Here is a 22,259-nt window from a genome sequence, read left to right on the forward strand (position 1 = left end):
CACGAGGTTCACTGACGAGTGCCCGTGGTGCACAGACACACCCACGCTAAAACATGCACATCGCATGGGAGTGCCCCAGGAGGCCTCCGCACTTGGACAGCCCCATATTACACCAACATCCACTAATGAGGAATAGGCAGTGGGAGGCATGGCTTGCGGACGAGGGTCGGGAGAGCCAATTGGCTCTTGGCTCTTCTGGACCAAGCCCAGTGAGTCGCTCGTGCCAGTGGGCCCTGGAATAGGGGCCCCGACCATCTTGCCTTATTTTATTTATAGTCAATAAAGTTTTTACTCACTCACTCACTAGCTGACCACACAGATATATTCCCGTTTCGCCTTTTTTGCTTTAGTTTATCCTATGCTCTCCTGAAGATAGTGACCCAGAGGCTTACATATATTCACTTTCTTCATCTTCGTTGGGCAAGTACGTTCATATTCATGGCTGGGGGCAGTGCAAGGGACGAACATGAAGGCAGTGAACACACATTTAGCTGTGAAGAGACCATCGATCACCTTATGTGCCACTGTTCTCGCTTCGGTAAGCAATGCCAGACTCTCCAGTGTGTCTTGAATAGATTGAACAATAGGCCAATTAAAGGAAACAAAGGTCTTGGTTGCCTGGCCTCACAACTCATCAGCCCAGGAAGCCATTCAAGTTCTTCGGCATTACCTGAAGGCGGTTAATTTACAGACTTGAGTGCCCGACTTTAGATATGCTGTCACACGTGAAAGTGCGACCAAGACTGGCATCTCTTCTCTCTTTCACTCCCCCATCCCACTCCCCACGTGTAGGGTAGCAAACTGGACAAAGTCTAGTTAACCTCCCTGCATTTCCCTCCTTTTTTCTCCCTCTCCACACATATAGCTACGCAATTAGAATTTCATTAATTAAGTAATCTCATTTTGTGATTGTGGTCGAATGAGGAACGTCTCTGGAGACATTTCGGCGAGTCCACCAGCTGCTTCCCTAACTTGTCTTTATCACTTGCTGACAAACACACATTCTCTTGTTCTGTCTTGTTTGAAATTCCCACATCACCTCACTTTTCTGTGCAGCAACTTTTACAAAATCATTTGACAAGTGCCTTATTCTCTCTATAAATTTACCAATTTCATTACTGCTCGTTTTAACAACATTGATTGTACCACGTACTGGCAGTAAAATAACACCAGCCTTTCTACCTTCACCATTGACGCCGCTTTCTTCAATGCCCCAACTAACACCTCGGCCAGTATATCCGAATTGTTCGTCTCGAGACTTGAGGAATGCCGTTAACGTGCTCGTTTCAACACAGAAGTGAGTCAGCTGGATCGCAAGAAACGTTACACTTATCATTGTGACATCTCCTTTCGTCCTGGAGAGGAAGCGCTCCTTTGGACGCTCATTCGTACACCCGGTTTGTGTGAGAAGTTTGAATCCCGCTTCCTTGGACCCTACATTATTAATGAACAAACATCCCCCGTGAACTATCGCGTTACTCCCATAGACGTTTCTTCGGACCATCGTTACTGTGGTTCGGAGATCGTTCACGTTTCACGCCTCAAACGATTCGTTCGGCGTTACCCTCCTGGTCAAGTTGCGGCCTGGCTGGCTGCTTGCGCGCGTGGAGAAATTAGTGTGAGCATTTATTCTCCCGCTTCATATTCTCACCTGTACATACTCATCATCACTGTTTTGGGGCCTGGTGGTGGGGCTCCCACTCGGGAGAATAAATAGGAGGCTGGCTGCCTAAACCTTCTCTCACAATATTTAGAAAATGAAAATGCTGATATAGTTTTTCTCGCTAAGCTTATTAACTACCTATTCACACATTAAACATTAGATTCTACAACTAAGCCCCTTAACTACCTATTAACACATTAAACATACCTTCTTGTGCAATAAATAACGACACCTAAAGTATTAAAATATAGAACTTTATTAACATCGCTGCAAGACTGCACCACCGAAAAAAGCATTTTATCACAATATTATGCTACACATTCAGTGTGCAGCTCTTCTTTGAATTACACTATCTACGGACTGTCTAAGAGTTGTGATCACATGCTTGGGGTCCTTGCTCTTTGTGATGGCTGTTCCGGAGACAATCATGTTGGCACCAGCCTGAAATTAAACAGAGAAATCGAGACCAGTCAGATTTCTCAAAATCCATAATCATTCAAGACATACATATTTAAGTTCCAGTAACAAAGAACATTCAAGGAGTAGTGTACATACCTCAGCGCACTCCTGAATTGTGTTTAGCCCCACTCCACCATCCACTTCTATGTCCAATTCTTTAAACTTGGAGCGCAAAAGCTTCACCTGTAGAAATAAGGTACAAAAATGGTTACGACAATTGTACGAAAGACAAATTCTTCGCATTGTGACCCTTATAAAAATTAGGCACAGATGATTCATTCAATAAAGAGCAAGAAAAGACCAGTGGTAAAATAGTGGTTCCAGAATCTGTTTGTTAAGGGAAGAACAACTGCAGTTCAACACTAAGAATACTAGTAGAAAATTTGGCCCTAGTGTATTGGCACATTCTGGCCGCGCTTTTATTACAAGCAGCGTGTATGCTGCATGCACCGTTTAGACAAAACGTAACAAGTTCCAAAAGTGCTTACGTGCCCTTTAATGCTGTAGTCAAAGCTTTACGTGGCATCCACCTAGTCACTGTCTACAATATCAGCTGAAACAGAGGTTTTCAGAGCTGCACTGGCGTCATGTACATCCATTGTAAACACAGAGGCAACGGTGGCAGCTGAGGCAAGCAATAGACGCGTCACCACATGATCAAACATGGCAGTGCCCATGGGATCGTCGTGAAAAGAGTCAATATGGGATCTATCTAGACTTCACCATTCTGGCTTTGAAAACAATCTTATTTTCCCTATCAAGCTGATATGTCAGCCTATGATCGACAAACTGGATGATTGCACAGATTCCGAGGGTGTACCAAGGGCTTGGTTCCTTCACGCTACCTGACACGCAGGCATACACATAGATTTCTACCAGAAGAACAAGCAAGACTTCAACGAGATGCTAGTTGCTCAAATAATCCAGAAGAGACAGCAAGCCACACTTCTCACACTTCAAGCAAATAGGATAAGAATGAGAATGATGCATGTTGCATACACAGGTGAAGAATAATTATTTTAGAGAAGTGAGGAAGTGAATCTGTTGAAAGAATGTGAAGTATGGTAGTGGCTAAACCCTAAAAGACATCTTCAAGAGAGTCAGCTAAGTCTAGAGTAAAGGTGGTAGCTCAAAGCAGTTTTCTCGTGGCATACACCGAGCAGGCTATATACCACTATGTTGCAAAGCAATGACCAGATTAGAGTGTTATTATTTATTATAGATGCATACAATGACCAAATTGTGCCTCAAATTAAGGTTAAATTTCACAAAGTGTGAAGGAAGTAATTGATTATGTACCTTGGGCATCATATCAGCCATGAAACTTTGTCCACCAAATCCGGGCTCCACGGTCATCACAAGTACCATGTCAACATGTTCCACCAAAGGAAGTACAACATCCACTGGTGTCTTGGGTTTGATGCCCACTCCTACCTGCGAAAATCAAACGACAAGGCTATGAACGTAAAGACAAGCACAAACATCAGAACATGGGCTACTGTGCACTGTTTTAGTGAATATTTTCTTTGGTGAGAACCCCCACATCTAAAGAAGAATCGCACATCGAAGGAGCCCCCTTCAAAAGATGCACTGGCTAAAATCATGCATCAAAGAAGCCCCAAAACAGCTTAGCAACTAGCCTTTTTCATGAATGCAAAGAGCACTTGCTTAGTGAATCCCCTTGCGTGAGGCATACGCTGGTCTGAATGAACCAGGCAAATACAGTGCACATTCTTGAACACATGAAGAGAGAGAAATAACTTTATTCTCGTTAAGTGTTAAGAAGGTTGGGCCCCTAGTCCAGGGCAATGCCGCAGGCCCGCCAGACCGGTGTCTGCTGAACCTGCAAGTTTCCATCTCGCAGCATGGCCTCCAAGCTATTCAGTGTTGGGATGCGGTTAGCGTATAGTCTCTGTCCTGGCAGTGGGTGTTGGCACTCCATAGTTACATGAAATAATGTTGGTGTGCCCCAACAGCTTGGGCAGTGGGGGGAATGAGATGTGAAGTGGAGGACATGTGGGAAGTGGAGATTTGGGCAGGCAGACTGTAGTTGTATTACAGCCACTGCATCCTCTCGAGATAAGTACATCTGAACCGGGCTTGGCTATAGTGGTCTATAATATCTATAATATCTTGATACCCGAGGGGTGTGACTTGTGTGTCCGCTTCATCTGGGTTGGACAGCTCTCCCTCTGGCACCTACTGAGCGAGTTTTCAGGCCTGCATGAATGCAGTGGTTTGCGAAGAGAGAGGCATGCCCAGGCGTCCAGACCAGGGGGAGGTGTGTTAGGTGGGCATGAGCGTCCTCAGGGATGGGTGTGTGCAATATACGTAATGATGCATCATGAAAACATGCAGCATGTGTCCTGCGAGTCGGTCATTATTGCGATTAGGTCAGTGTGTGGAAGGTATTGCGTGGCATGAAAAATTTTAAAAAGACATGCGTGAACTGGAGTGACACATTATCTTATTATTCTATGGTATTCACTTGTACCATCCTTTACAATCTTACTTGACAAAGACGATTGCACCTCACTCAGCATCACAAGCACAAAATAAAAATCTCCTCATTGTTCTGCCCCACTTTTATGAATTTACTTGGCAGTGCTTTCCTCCAAATCAGAAACAGTGGCTTGGCGAGGACATTACTTGAAGAAATGTTTTGCAGCACGCCACCTATACGACTTAGATATATGGCAACCTAACGATTTGAGGGAGGGGGTGCACTGGTCTGAAAGGCCACCACATCTAGCACCTTTTCTGTCAACATTGCTTCAAAATGTGTTTTATATCAGAGGAGGGAGTTTTTAGTAATCAAATGCCGCACCTCCTGACATTCCAGGCACCAGGCAACGTGCATGGTGCTGTGCCTAGACACACATCATTTTAACCATGCAGCTCAAATGGAAGAGGCAGGAGCACAGAAGAAAGGTGACACACCAAGAGCCATACTGCATTGGATAGGAGCTTTCCCTGTGCCAACTTTCTTCTCTGGGTTTGCACGTTTCATCTTCGTTTGCACAGGGGCTAAAGATGCACTTATAAAGACATGCTGAGCTTCGTATTGTTCTCTCTAGACATGTCATTTCTTCATCACATCCCTTTCCCTACACTTTGCGCTTATGAAAAAAAAAACTAGCACTGTAGAACTGTTGATTGCTGGAGCTAGTTGGTATGCAAGCATGGTAAAAAAGTTCTGCATTAATATGCAAGACATAACATTAGAGACATGCAGACACGAGTGCTTTTGTCTTTATGTCTTTTCTGTCATGTCATGTGTATCAGCACAAAATTTTTTTACCAAACTGGTACTAATCTGATCTTGCTAGCATTCACTCTGTTTACTTACTCAGTTAACTTTTCCACTCTTGTACCTGGTGTAACTCCTGGCAGACACAACACATTGAAGTAGGAATAGCTATTCTTAATAAAAATATTCAAGTAATAGCACGAAAACTTTTGAGACAGACTCAAGGCTTTTTATCCGAGTACTGAGATGTAATATTTGACCACAGGCGTCCTTTATCACATGATCCAATCTATGACTTGGTTGGCTTATCTGCCTTTTTTTAAAATGCTTCTGGGCCTCCAAATGGGCATCATTAGCAAGGAAGCTCAAACATTAGTCTACAGAAAGCTCTAATTACCCAATGTAGAAAAAACACTGCGATAGTATTCCACATCATAAGGATAGTTCAGAAGAATAATGGCATGGTGAGAGGAAAAATAGTGATGTTTGAGAGCAAAGGAAAAGAAGTGAAAGTGATAATACCCATTCTTTCACCCTCTTCGCAGGAATGACTTCAGAAGATAGCGAACAGGAAGAAAGTGGAGCAGAGCGATAATTTTTCCTGTCTCGTATTTTCTTAAACCTTTCCCGGGCTGTGGACACAGCCTAAAGAAAAAGTTTACACTCTTTGGGGGGTGCTTAGTCCTCAAATAATAATCATCTGTCTTGCTTGCGTTCCTTTCCTGAAAATTCTGCGCTTACTGCTTTCTTGTCAAGAGCACTGTATCACGCAGATAGGCACTCCGTTTATGACATGAAAACACAGAGCACACAGCATTAAACAAGGGAACTGCATGCATTAAGACAGATGACAATTACTGTTTTGAGACAAGATGAACCTTTCTCAGAGTGAACAACTCGTCCAAGCTCCAACATCTGAAAAAGCACTCAGACTTGTGTGGTATTATCAACCGAGCAATAAGAGTAATTCATGACCAACTGTTGTTTCTTGCTCTTTCTTTTCTGAATAGGAGATGCTGCACATAGGCTGTGACAGTAGGTGTTGCACTGGAGCACACATGACTAACTGTGATAACCTTGGGTTCTTTAATGCTTGCATGCTAAAAACCTTGGCACACGGTAATTTTTATGACATCAGCAGTATATGACTTTTCATGTGATAAGTTCTGTGTGCATAAGACATACAATATGACCGCATATCATATATGGCTGTTCTTCAATAAGTGCAGCGCAAACAATAGATGTCGGTCTCCGGTCAAGGGAGATGGGGCCCAAATTCAAGCACTCAATCCAGAAGGCAACTAGAGAAGCAGGTGTTGAAGCAGAAAAAGGCAGTGACTGTAACAGTTATGGAACTTTATGTCTCAATGCAACCCTAACTGTGAGAGACGCTGCAGCGAGGAGCTCCAGATCAATTTCAGCCACCTGGGATTACTTCTAATCATAGAATGGCCTCGCTATTAAAGGACTTCGTTTTGCAAATCTTATGCCGCAAACATTTTTCGAATTCTTCAAGTAAAAGTGCAGTTATCGCATTGATACACAACTTTCTCTCTCTTTTCATCTCCGTTAGCGTGCTGAAAACTACACAGGGGAGAAGCCCAAGGGGGTCGGAGCCTCACCCAAAAGTTGAGTGTCTCGGTGGCAAAAGGGCTGGCCGCGGCACCCCTTGGCGGCCACGGTAGACTACACTACGCAGCACACCGCTGCTATCTAGGAGTCCACGTGCAGCAGATTCAGCTACGTGCAACTGTTGTGTGCGGACCGGCAGCGCAAAGACGAAATTATTTTACTGACTTTTTGAGATTGCAGACATATGTTTCATTTACTTAAATTTAGCCATTATGCATTACTGAGAATATTCTCGATCAAGAACTCTTCTGACAGTGGTTGGTGGGTCAAGCTGTTTGCAATGATGTCGCATAGCACTGCATGTGGAAGCGAGAGCAAGCAATATTTTACTGTTTTCAACCTGCAGGTTGTAAATGTCCTGCGGCGTGAAGTGCAATATCATTTGGTTCACATGTTCACAGGACCCTCTCGTACAGATCGACAACATTTTCTTACTATGCCCAAAAGTATTTCAGGGCTCCTTTAAAGTGAACACAAAGCTTGGTGCACAAGAATTTTTTCCTTTCCTTTAGCGCACTTTCTAATTTATACATGGCACTGTCTGAAAATTCAGACGGCACAATTTGTGTGAGCAGTAGCTTAAAACTCAGCGGTACGGTGCATTTAATATTGCTGCGAAGCAAGCTGCGGAGAAGTAATATGCCTGGTATAATTTTAATAACGAACCCAACCACAAACTGTAAGTGTGGATAATGGGTGAAATAAAAATTGTATGGGATTGTGCGCACACCTGCCATTTCACTAACCATTCTAAAGTCATACAGTCGCACATACGGGGGGGGAGGGGGGGCAGTCAAAGAGGGTTTGACTAGATGAAAGCCTTTCACGAGATACAATTTTCTTCGTTGCATGTTACTTCCTTAATCACGATGCATGCGCAAAGCTGACCTTCATGCCAGCTTCCCTGATCTTGCGCACAAGTCCAAGAGGATCTGACGTTGCCTCGTAGTGGAACGTATACTGATCGGCACCAGCATCTGCCATCGGGGACACCCACTGAAAAGAAAACAAGATGCGTGCGGCACAGTCAGGGGAACACCACTACAAGCACGCATACTCTTGACGAGCCGTTGTAGTAGAAAAGGCGCCCCTTGGTTGCTACTATACTTGCTGCGTTACCAAGTGCTACGAGAGCTGAAGCTACAGTAAACGAATTGCACGTTAACTCGAGCGACGATCACTGCACCCGCAATTTTGTAGCGATGCCTTTTCAGACGCTATTCTTCCTTTTCGCGCTTCGTCAGTGGTCAGAAGCGACGCCCCGCCGGGTGTCTGATCAATAGGATGAGCTGGCCGTGAGCTGTGGGTGATAATTAGTGACATAGGATCGAGCGGAAGGCATCGCTACAATATTGTGGCCCAAATACTGTAAAACAAGAGCTTAGATTTCGGTTGTTCCAGAACTGGCGCGCGAGATTCTGTCGACACAAGGATTATAACTGCAGGTAAAAAAAATACATCAAATGATGAACCCAGCAGGAGTATCAACATCCTTACTTTCTCCGGTGCGAGCACCATCATGTGCATGTCGAAGAACGTCTTGGGCAATTTGCTCTTGAGGCACTTCACAACGGGATGTCCGAAAGTAAGGTTGGGCACAAAATGCCCGTCCATCACGTCGAGGTGAAGGTAGTCCGCTCCGCAGTCCAGTAGTTTCTGGGATTCCTCGTATATCATCGCCAAGTCGGCGTTGAGAATGGACGGGCCGATTTTGCACTTCAAAGCCGACGAAGTCATTTTTCTGGCGAATTGGGTACCCACGTTAACACCGCTCGTACAAAACAAAAAGTTCATGCAGCGCGAACAGCGTGCGCTTAGGAAGAGGATAACGACCTAAACGCGCCCGCTGCGACGAGTAGCCGCTTCTATCTGTCCGTAGCGTTTATCGCTGAGCGCACACACGACCTTGCAAACACTTTAAACGCCTTTAATCAAACACATGTGCTAGTCGGCCGCAGCATCGGCGTCGGCTTCCTTGCAATACATTTCGCGGCCGTGGTCAAGCCGGACTGGACTTGCTTTGTCTGTACCACTGGCTATACTTTGAAAAAGCCCGGTAAAAAGCAATGGAAAGCCAAAACAATAAAATACGTTTTAGTGTTATAGCCGCCATGTTTTAAAATCAACAATTTATAAACGCTTCAGAAACGGATTTTCTATTAATATTGTCTAAAACAAAGAACAGGTTTCATTTAAAGTATTCGAACTGCCCTACTTGAAGTGCGCGAGCCTGTTGGTGACGTCTGGCGGAAAAATTGGTTTGAGAGGCGCGTTTTTCAGCGTAAGAAAAAAGATAGGTAATTAACTGAATTCGCACATGCAATATTTAGCTGATTTTGGTCTTAGTAGAGCACACAGACCGTTACATAACACTTTCAACGGCACTGCGCTTAGTGCTGTGGCACCATGTGGCACGACCTTGCTCAAACAATAACACTTTCAACGGCACTGCGCTTAGTGCTGTGGCACCATGTGGCACGACCTTGCTCAAACAATGTTTCTCCGAACTTCAGTACTTAGAATTATACCTCATGTTTCTTTAGGGCTCTCATCAATAATGTACCACCGCGGTATACACACAAAGTGCAATTTCGAAGTGCTTTGAGTCTAAGAATGTGCGTGAATGTGTGTGTTAATATCAAGAGTTCCAGATGACTGCTGCATATTGCTGAATTCAACTTCCATGTGATGTCTCGGGATGCCCGAATGGTGTATGCCACTTCACCAAAAAGCAACTGCAGCAGCGAATCCACCGCTCTGCCTTGGCTCGGTATCGCCATCTGTCGGGCGTCGTTCTACTCACCGACAGCAGCAAAGGATATGATGGCATATGCAACGTCACTACTCCCCTGGTTGGGTGGCGGGAGATTTCAATGTCAAAAAATCAAAAAAATGTATTCGGACCCTTCAGATGCAGTTTTCTCCTAAACTAAGCCTTGTCTTTGCACAAAGCAAGCGTTGCGAGGTTTATGGAAAGGTATGTAAACAGTCCACATCGACTTGATATTTGCCTTTAGAGTCCCTTTAAAACTACCTTGATCATGTAGGTAATCTGTTTTACTTTGGTTATTTGTTCAATAAATTTAAGATTTCTATCTACTTCTATACCAAGATAATTACAGGAAGAACTTGCAGGGATAGAAATGGTGCCAACAAAAATAGGAGGAATGGAGTGAAGTGTTCGTTGGTGGGAAGTGAATACAACAAATTTTGTTTTCGACAGGTTTATCGGTAGCTGGTTAGTATGGCACCACTCCAGAAGGCTGTGTAAATCGCCATTAAGGTTAGATACTAAAGTTGTAATACATTTATCAGTTAATGAATGAATCAGTTAATGAATGTAGTATCATCTGCATCAAGTATACATTTCGAAGAGAGGCAGTTAGGCAGACCATTGATATATAAAAAGTGGACCCAATATGCAACCATCGGGCACGCCAGTATTAGTGAACATGGTTTTAGAATTAACGCCTGAAATAGTTACTACCTGCATTCTGTCTGTTAAGTAATTTTGTAGTAACAGAAGTGCTGGGCCAGTAATTCCTAATGATTCAAGCTTATGAAATATTATGCGATTGTTTATTTTCTCAAACACTTTGCTCAAATCCACAAATACTGAAGCTGTATAATTGCCTTCATCGACAGCGAGTTTTAGTTGATCGGTTAGCTCAACAAGTGCAAGTTCGGTCGAGTAGCCTGGGCGAAAGCCGCATTGGAATGGTGAGTGAATGTTAAATTTGGTAAGGTAATTAGTTGAGCGTTTTTCTATAAGTGTTTCAATTGCCTTGATAAAAAAAAGGTCACAAAATACATAATAATATTTAAGAGAATTTTAACACCATCATTATTCTGTGCTCATATCAACATGATCCCATTGCCTTGCTTACTACATAAAATATGTGTTCCTAGATATTCTTTCCTTCTTATTCAAGTTATACTGTGACTGGATTACTGGTGCTTTATACTGCATTGTTACTAACAGGTCTCGATTAAGTGCCTGCGTTGTTCATTTAGGCTGCCATCCTTCAAAAGACCCCGCCTAGCTCGTGGACACAGATCCGAATGCTGTGATCATGCAATTATAAGAATAAAATGAAATGCACACTGAAGCACTTGTGGGGCACAGTTGGCATACACTCACACATGTGCTTTCCCGCAAGCAATGCACCAAAATCTGGGGCCCTATAATGTAAAACTATTCCAATCTGTTTTCATTCCAAATCGGCCATTAGCCCTCCCCGGTAGGTCAGAATGGTTCGGATCCAACCCATATGGGCAGGCACCACGCTCATGTGGGTGGAGCCCAAGCCAATCTGACCTATCACAAAGGGGCTAATTAATGGCCGATACGGAATAAAAGCAGATTGCAATAGCTTTACATTATACCGGCCCTGATGCAGAAGTGTGGCACCAATATCACTTCTATTACTCTGCACAGATATCTGCTGCACTGTTGAGAGCAACAATCAAAAGAGAAAAGAATTATGAAGGAGACTTCATGTATGTAACATACAATAAATAAGGAATGAAAAGACTTCTCCTTTTTTTATTATGTGCTACATATATGAAGTTCAGATGTGTACCAACTCACCCATGCCGCCACAATAATAAAAAGAGAGTGTGCTTGTAGCAAAAACACCTTTATTTTGCTGTTTAGCGAACCTTGCGTAATGCTGGATGTCTCACACTAAAAACCATACAGAACGGTTGGGGCCGCAGGAATCTTTTGCACCAAGGCCCACTGAGCTGTAAATAGACAAAAGAGACACAACAAGCTTTGAAAAAGGGAGAGAGAGAGAGAGAAACTGAGATTTCATGGGCAGCATATACAAATTAATACTTACAAAAAAATAATAAGAAGAAAACTCTAAAGCATTGTTATCCAAGTATGTTTAGGTAGATCAATAATTTCTTCCGTCGTTCATTAATCTATTCTGACAAAATCTGTTGTCCTTAAAGGATACATTGAAAACCTTAGGACAGGACCATAACAGGAGTAATCACAAAAGTTTTGTAACACAAGATTGCACAACCCCAAAATAAAAAGGCTTACCGATGCACATGTTGATAGCGTGTGTTACCAGGTGATCACTGCCTACCATGTCTATGATTTATCCTGCGGCTCGCTTTACACTCCAAGCTCGCATTTGGCATGTGATTCAGGCTGGCCACATGACATATGTTAATGATAAATAGCTTTTTTGAGAAAATAATATCTCATGCCTTAATTAAGAAGCAAGAAGCAACCCCCACTTAAAAAAAAAATAAAATCATGTTGGTGCTTTTTTAACATGGGCACGAATTTTCCTTGTAAAACAGAAAGAGAGGAGGAAGCAGTACTGTGAGCTTTAGTATTGCTCTGTATTTCAGGCTAAATTGAGAACAGCATGCTGCTGTTTGAACAGTGGCAAACACAAAGGAAAATAAATCCCTACTCTGTTGCACTTGTGGTGATGATGAGGGGCGTGGACTCAGTTGTGAGAAGTAATGCATGGCTTTCCAGAGTTTGGGTCTTTTTGAAATGCAAAGACGACATAAATACCTGCAAACAAGGGAGAAAGAAAAAGTCAATTTGCAAGGGCACTCTTAAGGATTCAGAGCAGAACTAAAGATGTGTTACAGTGAGCCTGAATGCCCCAGTAACACGAAAGTGATATGTAACATTGGTGTCATCATTAAAGTCCTGGTGGCATATTTTCCCTTTTGTCTCTTCTTTGACTCTTTTCATTGTGGCACCTGGATGTTTATTTCTATCAGATAATTTCTGCGGTGAAAGAGCAACATAAACAGGCATGCACAACGCTTGAGCAGACGAGAGGCCAAGCATGACGACAGGTTATAGCTAGTGCCAGTCACCCACAGCATTATGCCCTAATGCCAGCAAAGTGAACTACAACAGATGCGTTAAAGCAGTACCATCAGTGCAGGCCTGCAGTTTCGGTAGGTCTTCGTATCGTCAGAACTCCAGCCTTGGACCCACAATTTAGGGATAATAACAGTGCAGGCCTTACAAATGAATAGCACAGCATGTCACATTCATTACAATGTCCCGTGTGACAACTTGTTTTCCTGCATTACTGAGCAAATGCATTGCTGAGATGGTGCAGGATCCCAAAGGGTGTTGCAGGAAGTTATGATAAGTAAATTCAATTGTGAGGTGCCGGCTATGAGCGATGTTGTAGTGGATTAATTCTGATTGCCTCGGGTTCATTAATGTGCGCCTAAATTTAAGTGCACTGTTGTTTTTACATTCTGCCCTTGTAGGAGTGTGGCAGCGACTGAGAATTTAACCTGCGACCTCGTACTTGGTAGTACAACACCATAGCCACAAAGCCACCATGGTAAGTCATGCTGATAAATTCAGATCAGCTTGGAGCAAAGATGCAAGCAAGATAGTGTTCTCAGTGTCTTGTTCTTTCTTTCTTATTTTTTTTGAGGCCAAAGCTTTGTTATTATGAGATATATCCCTTTCAGGTGCCAATCGATTCTGCTTGTTAAAAATGGATGTTAATATGCTTGTCTCATTAAAAAGAAATTAAGAATTTGTCAAGCATGCCAATAAAATGTGTTGTTTTGCATCCTGTCTCCCTGCTACACTTATCGACGCTACAGAAACCTGTGTGGCATAATGAACTTCCGACAAATACAGCAAACGAATCTCTAGAGAAGTTGGTATTTATCTTGTAAACAGTGCAACAACATTACAGCAAACTGGATGGGCACCCTAATTACAGTGGACTCCGGATGAACAAAACTCGGTTGAACAAGATAGCCAGATAAACGGAATGAGGGTAACAAATTTGTTTGGCCGCCCACAGGCATAATGTTGACAAACTTCGCTCAAACGGAATGCTATCTTTTTGTGAACTCGAGTCAAGTTGAACTGGAACCGAAACTGCCACATACTTAATGGGCTACTACGCTGCATACAAATCACAGACGGTCCGACAACTATGTAAAATAGTCAGGCTTAACAGTACAGAAAATTCATCCCATCAGGCAGTTGCAGTGCTTGTCACTGCTGTGTGGTCAACGGCGGCTATGCGGCGTTCACCTTACTTAGTTTTAACACTTTGTGATGGCTCCAGCCGAGAGGCAAGAAAAACAAAGCTCTAACACTGGCTACAAAAATAAAAGTCTTGGGCGGCGTAAAGTGCAGCAATGTTTCGTATTCTGCAAGACCTCCTTGTCACAGATAATGAAAGATGAAGAGAATATATGTGCTGCCTGGAATGGCAGCTTCTTAAAGGGCCGGACGCAGATGAACCCACCTGAACACGAACAAATGAAAAAGGTACTGTTCCTATAGTTCGAGCATCCACGTAGCACCAATTTTCCTGTCCGTTGAAAAAGAAGGCAGTAGGTTGCATACAGAACGGCCATTAATGGCTTACGTGCAAAAGATGATATTCGAGGAGCCCAATAACGTCGGTTTGTTTGCCACAGAAAAATTAAAACACGCTGTGCTTTTCAAACAAAAAGATTTTTCTTGACTTTTAGCATTCACTTAAACAAAACTTCGGATAAATGGAACAAACTGTTGTGTCCCTTCGAGTTCCGTTTCAGTGGATTCTGCTGTATATTGTATTACAGTGTCAAAAATCAGTTGGGGTAAAAAAAGAAAGGTCATAAAAAAGGCACCAAAGTGAGAGCCTCAATGACACCGCAACGGTAGAATCTACTCACCTGGCTTCAAGCTACACATGAAGTTACCATAGCAACAAGGTAACCATAGTGACCAAGTCAGAGCCACAGGCAATAAAAACAAGTCTTTTGAGGCTCTTATTAGTTCAAGACATGTGCTACATCACATGGCTGAGGAGATATGGAAAAAAGCTACTGTATGACAGCTTGGCAAAGCTCCCATCGCCCGAAAGTACATGAGGCAATGACGTGTAGACAGATGATCGACTCAACCAGTATACAGCAAACCATACTTTCAGCTAATACAATAAGCCATTACAAAAACCAAGCAAAGGAACAGCTGGCATTGCTAGTAATGGTGGCCCAGGGTTTCTGCTTTGGTGACCTTTATGGTTGTTTTACATCGTGCCTATGATAAACCAACCAAGCATTTTAATAATTTTCTGCCGTATGCATAAGTTTGTGTTAACTGGGTTCAACTTATCAAGAGGCTATTGTAATGTGATTTAATGGTCTCCATGATTCAACTTCTATAACAATGTATCGTCCTAGAAGTAAATGGCATCTATGGGTAACATGTGTCACCTTAGATAAAACTGCGCATTAAGCATTATTTTATGTGCCAGAGATGATGAAGCTTTATTTACTAAAGATGCCTCATTGGCCCAAATAGGTAGAGAGATAGAGATAACAGCCATATTTGTTCTTATGCCACGGAGGAGAGACAAAAATATCAACATACTCAGAGCTTCCCATTCTGCTTGAGACAACGTGCCCTGAAAATGAAAGAGAAAAGAATAAAGCAATTTACAGCAAGAAGCTTAAAAAAATGGTTCTAAGCGCTTTCGAAGTGGAGGACTATAAAAAGCTGTACATTTACGATGATGTTTTGTTTGTATCTCTTTTGCTTTTTTCAAGAATGCTTTACATCAGCTGTCAATTTTTTGGAAGGTTCGCTAAGATACAGCACTAGCTGCAGAGAGAGAAAAAATGTAGCATAGCATAGGGCATCCTGTTGCTATACAGGGTGACTCAGCTAACCTTAATGTGCCGGTGTGCTACAGAAGGAAGTAGCTCTATTTCTTTCACTTTAATTGCACAATGACGCAACATCAGTTAACCAACTTTGTGGACATTCAATTTAGGGCAGAACTTTGAGAAAAGACCAATTCAGAAACATTTACATTCCTAAATGTGCAAATAATAATTAAGGTTAAAGGAAAGGAACATGTGACGGCCCACTCGCATGCCCCGATCATTGTGCTCTCAAACACACTGCATATGAATGAACAGCATTATTAAAAACGTACTGACAAGATCTTTTCAACTTTCTTTTTTTTAATGAAAGTACATACCATCTAAAACTTTGAAAACAGCACTGGCAAGCATCACACAGCCAAAAATAATTTCGCGTAACACTTGTTTCTACAAACCAGTCTAGGTTTTAGCAATGAGAAGATGGATGCATCGTAATACTTGGGCTCTCTCCATTCCTACGATCGCTACAGCTGTCCTTATGTGAACAAAGCCAGGAAAAACATGTTCAGTACTGTTGTTTAATTATGTTTATGAATAACGTCACCATACCGACTATGTCGGCAAATCTCACAATGTAATGATGTCACGATTATGTCAATAAAGCTGGATCAGACATTTCGAGACCAAGTTCGGTATCAAATTAAAATGTCTTATAAATGTTTCCCAACCTTCATACTTGTTAATAGAATATTAAAAAAATTTAAAAATTTAAATTATGAGGTTTCACCTGCCAAAACCACGATCTGATTGTGAGGCATGCCATAGTGGGGGGCTCCGGAAATTTGGACCACCTGGGGTTCTTTAATGTGCACCTAAATCTATGTACATGGGTGTTTTCACATTTTGCCCCTATCGAAATGCGGCCACCGTGGCCAAGATTTGATCCCGCAACCTCGTGCTTAGCAGCCCAACACGACAGGCACTAAGCAACCACGGCAGGTTAATGGCATATTCGGGAGGTCATTCGAGAGCGCTCCGTCCGTGCTACGAAAGTGGTAAAAGGTAGCTATAAAGCTCTATTAGGATAATCACCGGGTATGGAAGTGATGATCCTGCTTCCTTATCATTGCTGGAGCCCACTCATGCAAGCAGTAACGCTTAGTCGCTTTTTTACATGAACATTGCAGTGCTGCCGGAGTGCTCTAAAGCGGCCACCCAGATATGCTGTGCCATCTGTTTATGTGCGAGAAAGGTGCAGCAGAATTTCTACAACTTCAAAAATCCAGTGCACTGCCGCTGCAAAAGTGAAAGGACAATGCCAATTTCTGGTTCTGCAGTATGCTTATCACTACACAGTGCAAACCTGTTGATATGTTCCTTGCCGTTGTGTTTTCCTGGTTGCCATGTTGCATTTCCGCGGTCCCGACCTAACTATCACATACTCCCATGCAATATGTTCCCCATTTGTTACGTCACCAATCTGCAGTGTTCCTGCACCTTCAGTTGGGTTTAAACACGGTGGACAACTAAATTTAGCATCGCAGAGAGAAATTTGCTCTAGCACATTACTATGAAGGCAATAAAATGTATATGTTGCAACAAGCAACTAAAGTTTGCAGTAAGCGGCCGAAGTTGCACAAGCCAGGCACTGCAAAAGCATACTGGGAGAAAAGATGCACAGAGAAGTTAGCAAAGCACCCAGAGAAATGTGCATCAGTCAGAACTTACAGGAAACCAGGCACACTGGATTGAATACGCCGAGCACAGGGCTGCATTTATTTTGGGGTCGCCGAAGGTCTTATATGCATTGTATAATTGCCAGTTCCCTTTAGCCAGCTTCGCCGCAATATAGCCGAGTTATGCAGTGAGGCGTACACAAAATATTGAGATTTAACGTATCAAGAGTGGAAAGGGACCACTGTCACAGAACATCGTAGATGCCCCTCGATCATACATGCACGCACATGCACATGCACCGTCCTCGTTCACAGTACGAGCACCGAGACGTCTAATAAGTGTACTAGCAGCCATTCAGAGTTGTTACTGACATTGCTGTGGCAATGCTTCCTTACTGTTACGTTTTCCTGGTTGTTAAGTTATTTTTCGACAGTCCCTTGAAAAAACGTATCAATGGGGTTCTACAGTATCATGAACTGCCACGTCTGCTGCTTTCGGCACTGCAAATTAGACTGACTGTTGGCATGATCGCTTCCCCATGAAAAAAGCTCTCAAGAAATGAAATACAGGGCACTTTATATACAGTCAAACGCCTTTATAACGAACGGCTTGGGACCTCCGAAACTCTTCATTACACCGGTCAATTTGTTGGAACAATCGTGCTCTGCAGCGTTCATAATAGAGCATTCTAAGCATCTTTAACTATAATTAATCTGCATTTAACATGTATTCAGGAAACTTAGCAAAATAAGTCACAAGCTTTTGTGCACACTACCTTTACCTTGCACACTTTTTGTACAAGGTAAAGGTGCAGATTTTTGTATGCTGCTGTCGCCTCTCTTGCCGTCAGAATTATTTTGTTTGCAGGCTCTTCATTACTGCTGCCTTCATTGACATTCCTGCCTTTTCTGTCCTACAGATTACTTTAAAGACGTCGTCGGTCATCAGCTAACAATAACATCATCATGTCGTCAACTGCAACATACCGTATTTATTCGAATCTAGGCCGATAGTTTTTTTCAAATAATCATATATCAAACTCAAGGGTCGGCTTAGATTCGAAGATCTTTTTTTAATGAACCAGTTTATAATTGAAAATGATAAATACGGTGCATAGCTAGCACCATCTAGAAAAGTCAGTGTCGCAGCCGCTACTGGCCGCACCAGTAGACATCCGAAGCACACAAGTATGTCGCCATTTTGGCCTGTGTCGTATCGGTAGGGTGGCTAAGTATCGGCATGCAGCATGGCGTTATCGTAATGGCGCTAAACAGGCGATGCCACAAACAAAAAGTTGTGCTAGCCGTAAATGTGTCGTCAAACGTTCAAGCCAGGCGGGACTTTAGCTTTGATGAGAAAAACGTCTGTCGATGGAGGGGGCAATGGGAGGCGCCTTTTGTATGTGCTGCAACGAGGAGATGATAGCGATAAGAAAGATAAGCACGCGAAAGAAGGAGGAACTGTTCACTGAGATCACGCCGTATTTCGATGCGTATGAGCGGGGCCGCACTGTCTGCGCATGCGTGGGCATGCGGACGCGAGCTTGCATGTGTCCGCAATCGTACGAGGCCAGCAGCAATGACGATGTAGAGTGAGCTCGGCATGTTCATATTACATAAATACCGTTTTAATTTTGTCAGCGCTGTCCTCACTTTTTTGTTCGGCTTACACTCGAGGTAAGTATTTTTTTGTTTTTTCTGGCTTTGAACATTCCGGGGTCGACTCAGAATCGGGGCTGGCCTAGATCCGAGTAAATATGGTATTCATCAGCCGTTGTACACGGTAGTGTACAAGTTGAGCAATTCTTAAAGCATTGCAGCAGGACATCTGCATGCTCTTAAAGTGCGACGCTGGCGTTACTGCTAGTGCAGAGCCAAGCTCAGTGGCATCTGCGGAGAGGTGTCGAGGCATTTCTACATTGCGTTCGTTGTAAAGGAACAATTTAGCCATCGGGGACGCCTAAATTTCGTCTTTGTACAGGCGGATTCATTGTACTAGTCTTCCTAGTAGAGGCACTCCCCATGCATAGGAAAGATAGGCATTCGGCCAGGACCTAACTAATCATTCGTTATACAGGTCATTTCATTATACAGTCGAATCCAACTATATCGAACCTGTTTACATCGAAGTATTTTTTATATCGAACGATTTCTGAACACGGTATAGTTACAATAAGTATATATAGCAAAAGTTACGCTTATATCGAACAAAAATAGCAGCGTTTTCCCAATATATTGAACGTCAAGCGGCTGAAAAGTGCCCCCAAAAGTTGGCTCTCCCTCGCAGTGGTAGGGAAACTGGCGGCGCGGCTCCACCAAACCGCTCTCCCTACCGTGACTGCGCTGCGTCGAGCGAGCCATCAACGCCCCCTTGCAAAAAATGATCCTGGCCCGCCCGTAGCGCTTGTGCAGACAGCCAATCAGAGGCTCTTGTGCCCTCGTCGTGCAAGATGGCGCAAGTGCGAGTTCTTGCTGCTTTTCTGTTCATTGTGTTTGCACCTTGTGGGCCTTCTCCCGCACTGTTGCTGGGATGAAGCGGCAGAATTCGCCTTTCGTCGTGAAGCTTGAAATCATAAATCGGGTTGAACACCGTGAAAAGTCGGATACCTCACAGTGTGCAACATTCCGAGGAGCACTCTCAGCTCGATCTTGAAGAATAAGGGGAAGATTAGGGCTAAAGTGGACAAACTCTCGACCCAGTGCCCGTGGCGCCTGATGCGTATGCACGACCGTGTACAAGTAGTTCATCTGAAATTGCTTCAGACGTGACAGTTTCGGCGGGCCCGGTGATGACTGTAAATTCGGATGAGTGCGACAAAGCTGCTGCTGGTGCTGCCGAAGTTTTCCGTTTGCAGAATTTCTGGAAGCCGTTGATGAATCGACGGTCGACACGTTTGTGAGTGCAGATGATGGTGTCGCGACCATGGGAGAGCCCGAAAACGAAGACTACATTGCCGGCATCGTACCGAGCACAAGTGAAAGCGGCCACAATGAGGAAAGCAACGACGGTCCTTTGTCCACATCCTCCGAGGTGACTGGTGCACTCACACTAGTCCGGTGCTTCTGCGCGAATGTGGAAGGTTGCGGCCTCAGCTGCTCCGACTCCTTAGACAATATGGAGAAGTGCGGGCATCGCTTGCGGCGAAACTGCCCAAGCAGAAGAAAATGCAGGACTGTTTCCTGCGAAACTAAGCTGTTTCATCAATAAAGTGATCTTATAAATGGTATGTGATTTTATGACATCCAATTCTTTAGCAGGCTTATATCGAATTGTGCTCTATATCGAACTGACAGGCGTTTTTTTGCGAGTTGGATATAGACGGGTTTGACTGTAGAAGCATTCGTTGTAGAGTCGCTCATATGTACTCACAACTTGCGGCCTTCTTCGCGATTCCGGTTCCTGGGCCTTGATTTTTTCCAGCTGCTCAGCAGCATGCTTGTAGTCATCTGGATCTTTGCCCTGGGTTGTCTGGTCACCAAACGGTGGGTAAGCCTGGAAAGTTGACCAGATAATTCACAGAGATGTCATTGGTTAAAGGCAGGTTTTTACGTGCGATTGTGAGAGGATGATGGCAAGGACAGGGGCAAGGAACTCCATGCGTGGTTCACACAAAGGTCTATATAATTGCTATCGCAATAAAACCTGTCTTAAAGTACTAGTACCAATGCACGAGAAAAAAGGGGGTTAACCGAGGGGCCCGATTTTTATTAATCATATCATGAGAACTCAACAAACAAAGAATGCAAGAATTATAAGTATCATTATAAGAATGTTATCTCCCCCCCCCCCCCTCTTCTTGCTTTGCTTTCACACACGTGCAACTCTGTAAACATGGTATGGAGCTTGTTTACCTAGTTTACTTTCACAAAGGCATCCGCAAATAAATCATCATAATGAAAAGCACCTTCTTACGTTCTTTATACTTCTCATCTAGTGCCTTTAGAAAATTTCTAACTGTGATCCCATCATTACAATTACATTACAAGTAAATTACAACAACACTATGTTCATGCCTGTGACGACATGGATAGTGGCATGTAGTGGTGACAAGACCAGTTTGGAATGATGATTGTGTTGTGGCAACAAGAAGAGAATTGGTGATGGTGATTGTGGAAGAAGACAGCGTGCCACCACGTGTAGAGCGCACGGAGCGTGAGAGCGAGTGGAAGTCTCAAACGGCAGCTGGCAGAATGGCGGTTCAAGGCTCGATGACCAGTGACCCCGCTCGTGGCTGGGCTCTCCTGTGTACCAGTGTCCTGCTGTTATAGCGGCCTGGTGCAGTGCTTCCTGCTGGGCACCGAGGCACCTGGGCTACCTGTCTGCTGGCCGAGCCCGACGTTCTAGCGGCCAAGGCGTTACAGGCCAGGTGTTACGGTCCAGCTACAGCAGTGGCCTGGTGTTCTGCCAGTCTGCTGTTCCCCTGCTTCCACGTCGCGACAAGGTGCAGCGTGATGATGATGGCATAAGACATGGCCTTCGCAAGCAACACACCAGCTGTCTTCAAGTGTCAGACGACGCAGCGACGCACTGTGCAACACATGGTCAACCGACAACCGTCATGGTCACCGCAACGACAACGCACACAGGCGAGTCGTGATACATGAGTGCTAGGCACATCCTTATATAGAAAGACAAACGACTTCCAAATTCAAGTCCGCATGTATGCAAATCGTCTGTGTCGTACTAGCGTGTCTGTATAAGGTCTGTGTTGCGTGTAAAAAGCTCCAGTCTGCCGTGTCGTTATTAAAAGGATCCTGGGCCCAACGAAAACAGCAAGTTTGTTTCCATCACAATGTCCAATTCTACTGATCAATTTCGATGCATTTCGAGTACCGATATTAATTTTGAGTATGCCGAGCTTTTGGTCTAGATACTGCAATTTTATGTTAGTCAGTCATGCTTAAATGCCTTGACAATATCATTCCCTGTGTTCCCTATTGTATAATTAACATAATA

At 43.7% G+C, this 22,259-nt stretch overlaps 2 protein-coding genes across 3 annotated transcripts in view; both read right to left on the minus strand.

The window, feature by feature from the left end:
• Window positions 1–1,901: 1,901 nt before the first annotated feature.
• Window positions 1,902–9,022, minus strand: Rpe (ribulose-phosphate 3-epimerase). The gene is made up of 5 exons (XM_050177989.3): window positions 8,502–9,022; window positions 7,893–8,000; window positions 3,422–3,556; window positions 2,219–2,305; window positions 1,902–2,104 (listed from the first exon to the last, which is right to left on the minus strand). The coding sequence occupies exons 1-5, from the start codon at window positions 8,796–8,798 to the stop codon at window positions 1,985–1,987; spliced, it is 747 nt and encodes a 248-aa protein (XP_050033946.1). The 5' UTR covers window positions 8,799–9,022; the 3' UTR covers window positions 1,902–1,984.
• Window positions 9,023–11,627: 2,605 nt separating this feature from the next.
• The window catches only part of Rnmt (RNA guanine-7 methyltransferase), a 31,245-nt gene continuing 20,613 nt past the window's right edge, over window positions 11,628–22,259 (minus strand). For both annotated transcript variants that reach the window (XM_055070746.2, XM_050177978.3), the window contains exons 8-11: window positions 20,673–20,795; window positions 15,391–15,424; window positions 12,440–12,546; window positions 11,628–11,750 (exon numbers count right to left, since the gene is read on the minus strand). In XM_055070746.2, the coding sequence (XP_054926721.1) occupies window positions 12,476–12,546; window positions 15,391–15,424; window positions 20,673–20,795 (228 nt within the window). In that variant the 3' untranslated portion in view covers window positions 11,628–11,750; window positions 12,440–12,475. The remainder of the gene's footprint in view (window positions 11,751–12,439; window positions 12,547–15,390; window positions 15,425–20,672; window positions 20,796–22,259) is intronic.

This window comes from Dermacentor andersoni, chromosome 5 (assembly GCF_023375885.2).
Source record: "Dermacentor andersoni chromosome 5, qqDerAnde1_hic_scaffold, whole genome shotgun sequence".
Taxonomy (NCBI): Eukaryota; Metazoa; Arthropoda; class Arachnida; order Ixodida; family Ixodidae; genus Dermacentor; species Dermacentor andersoni.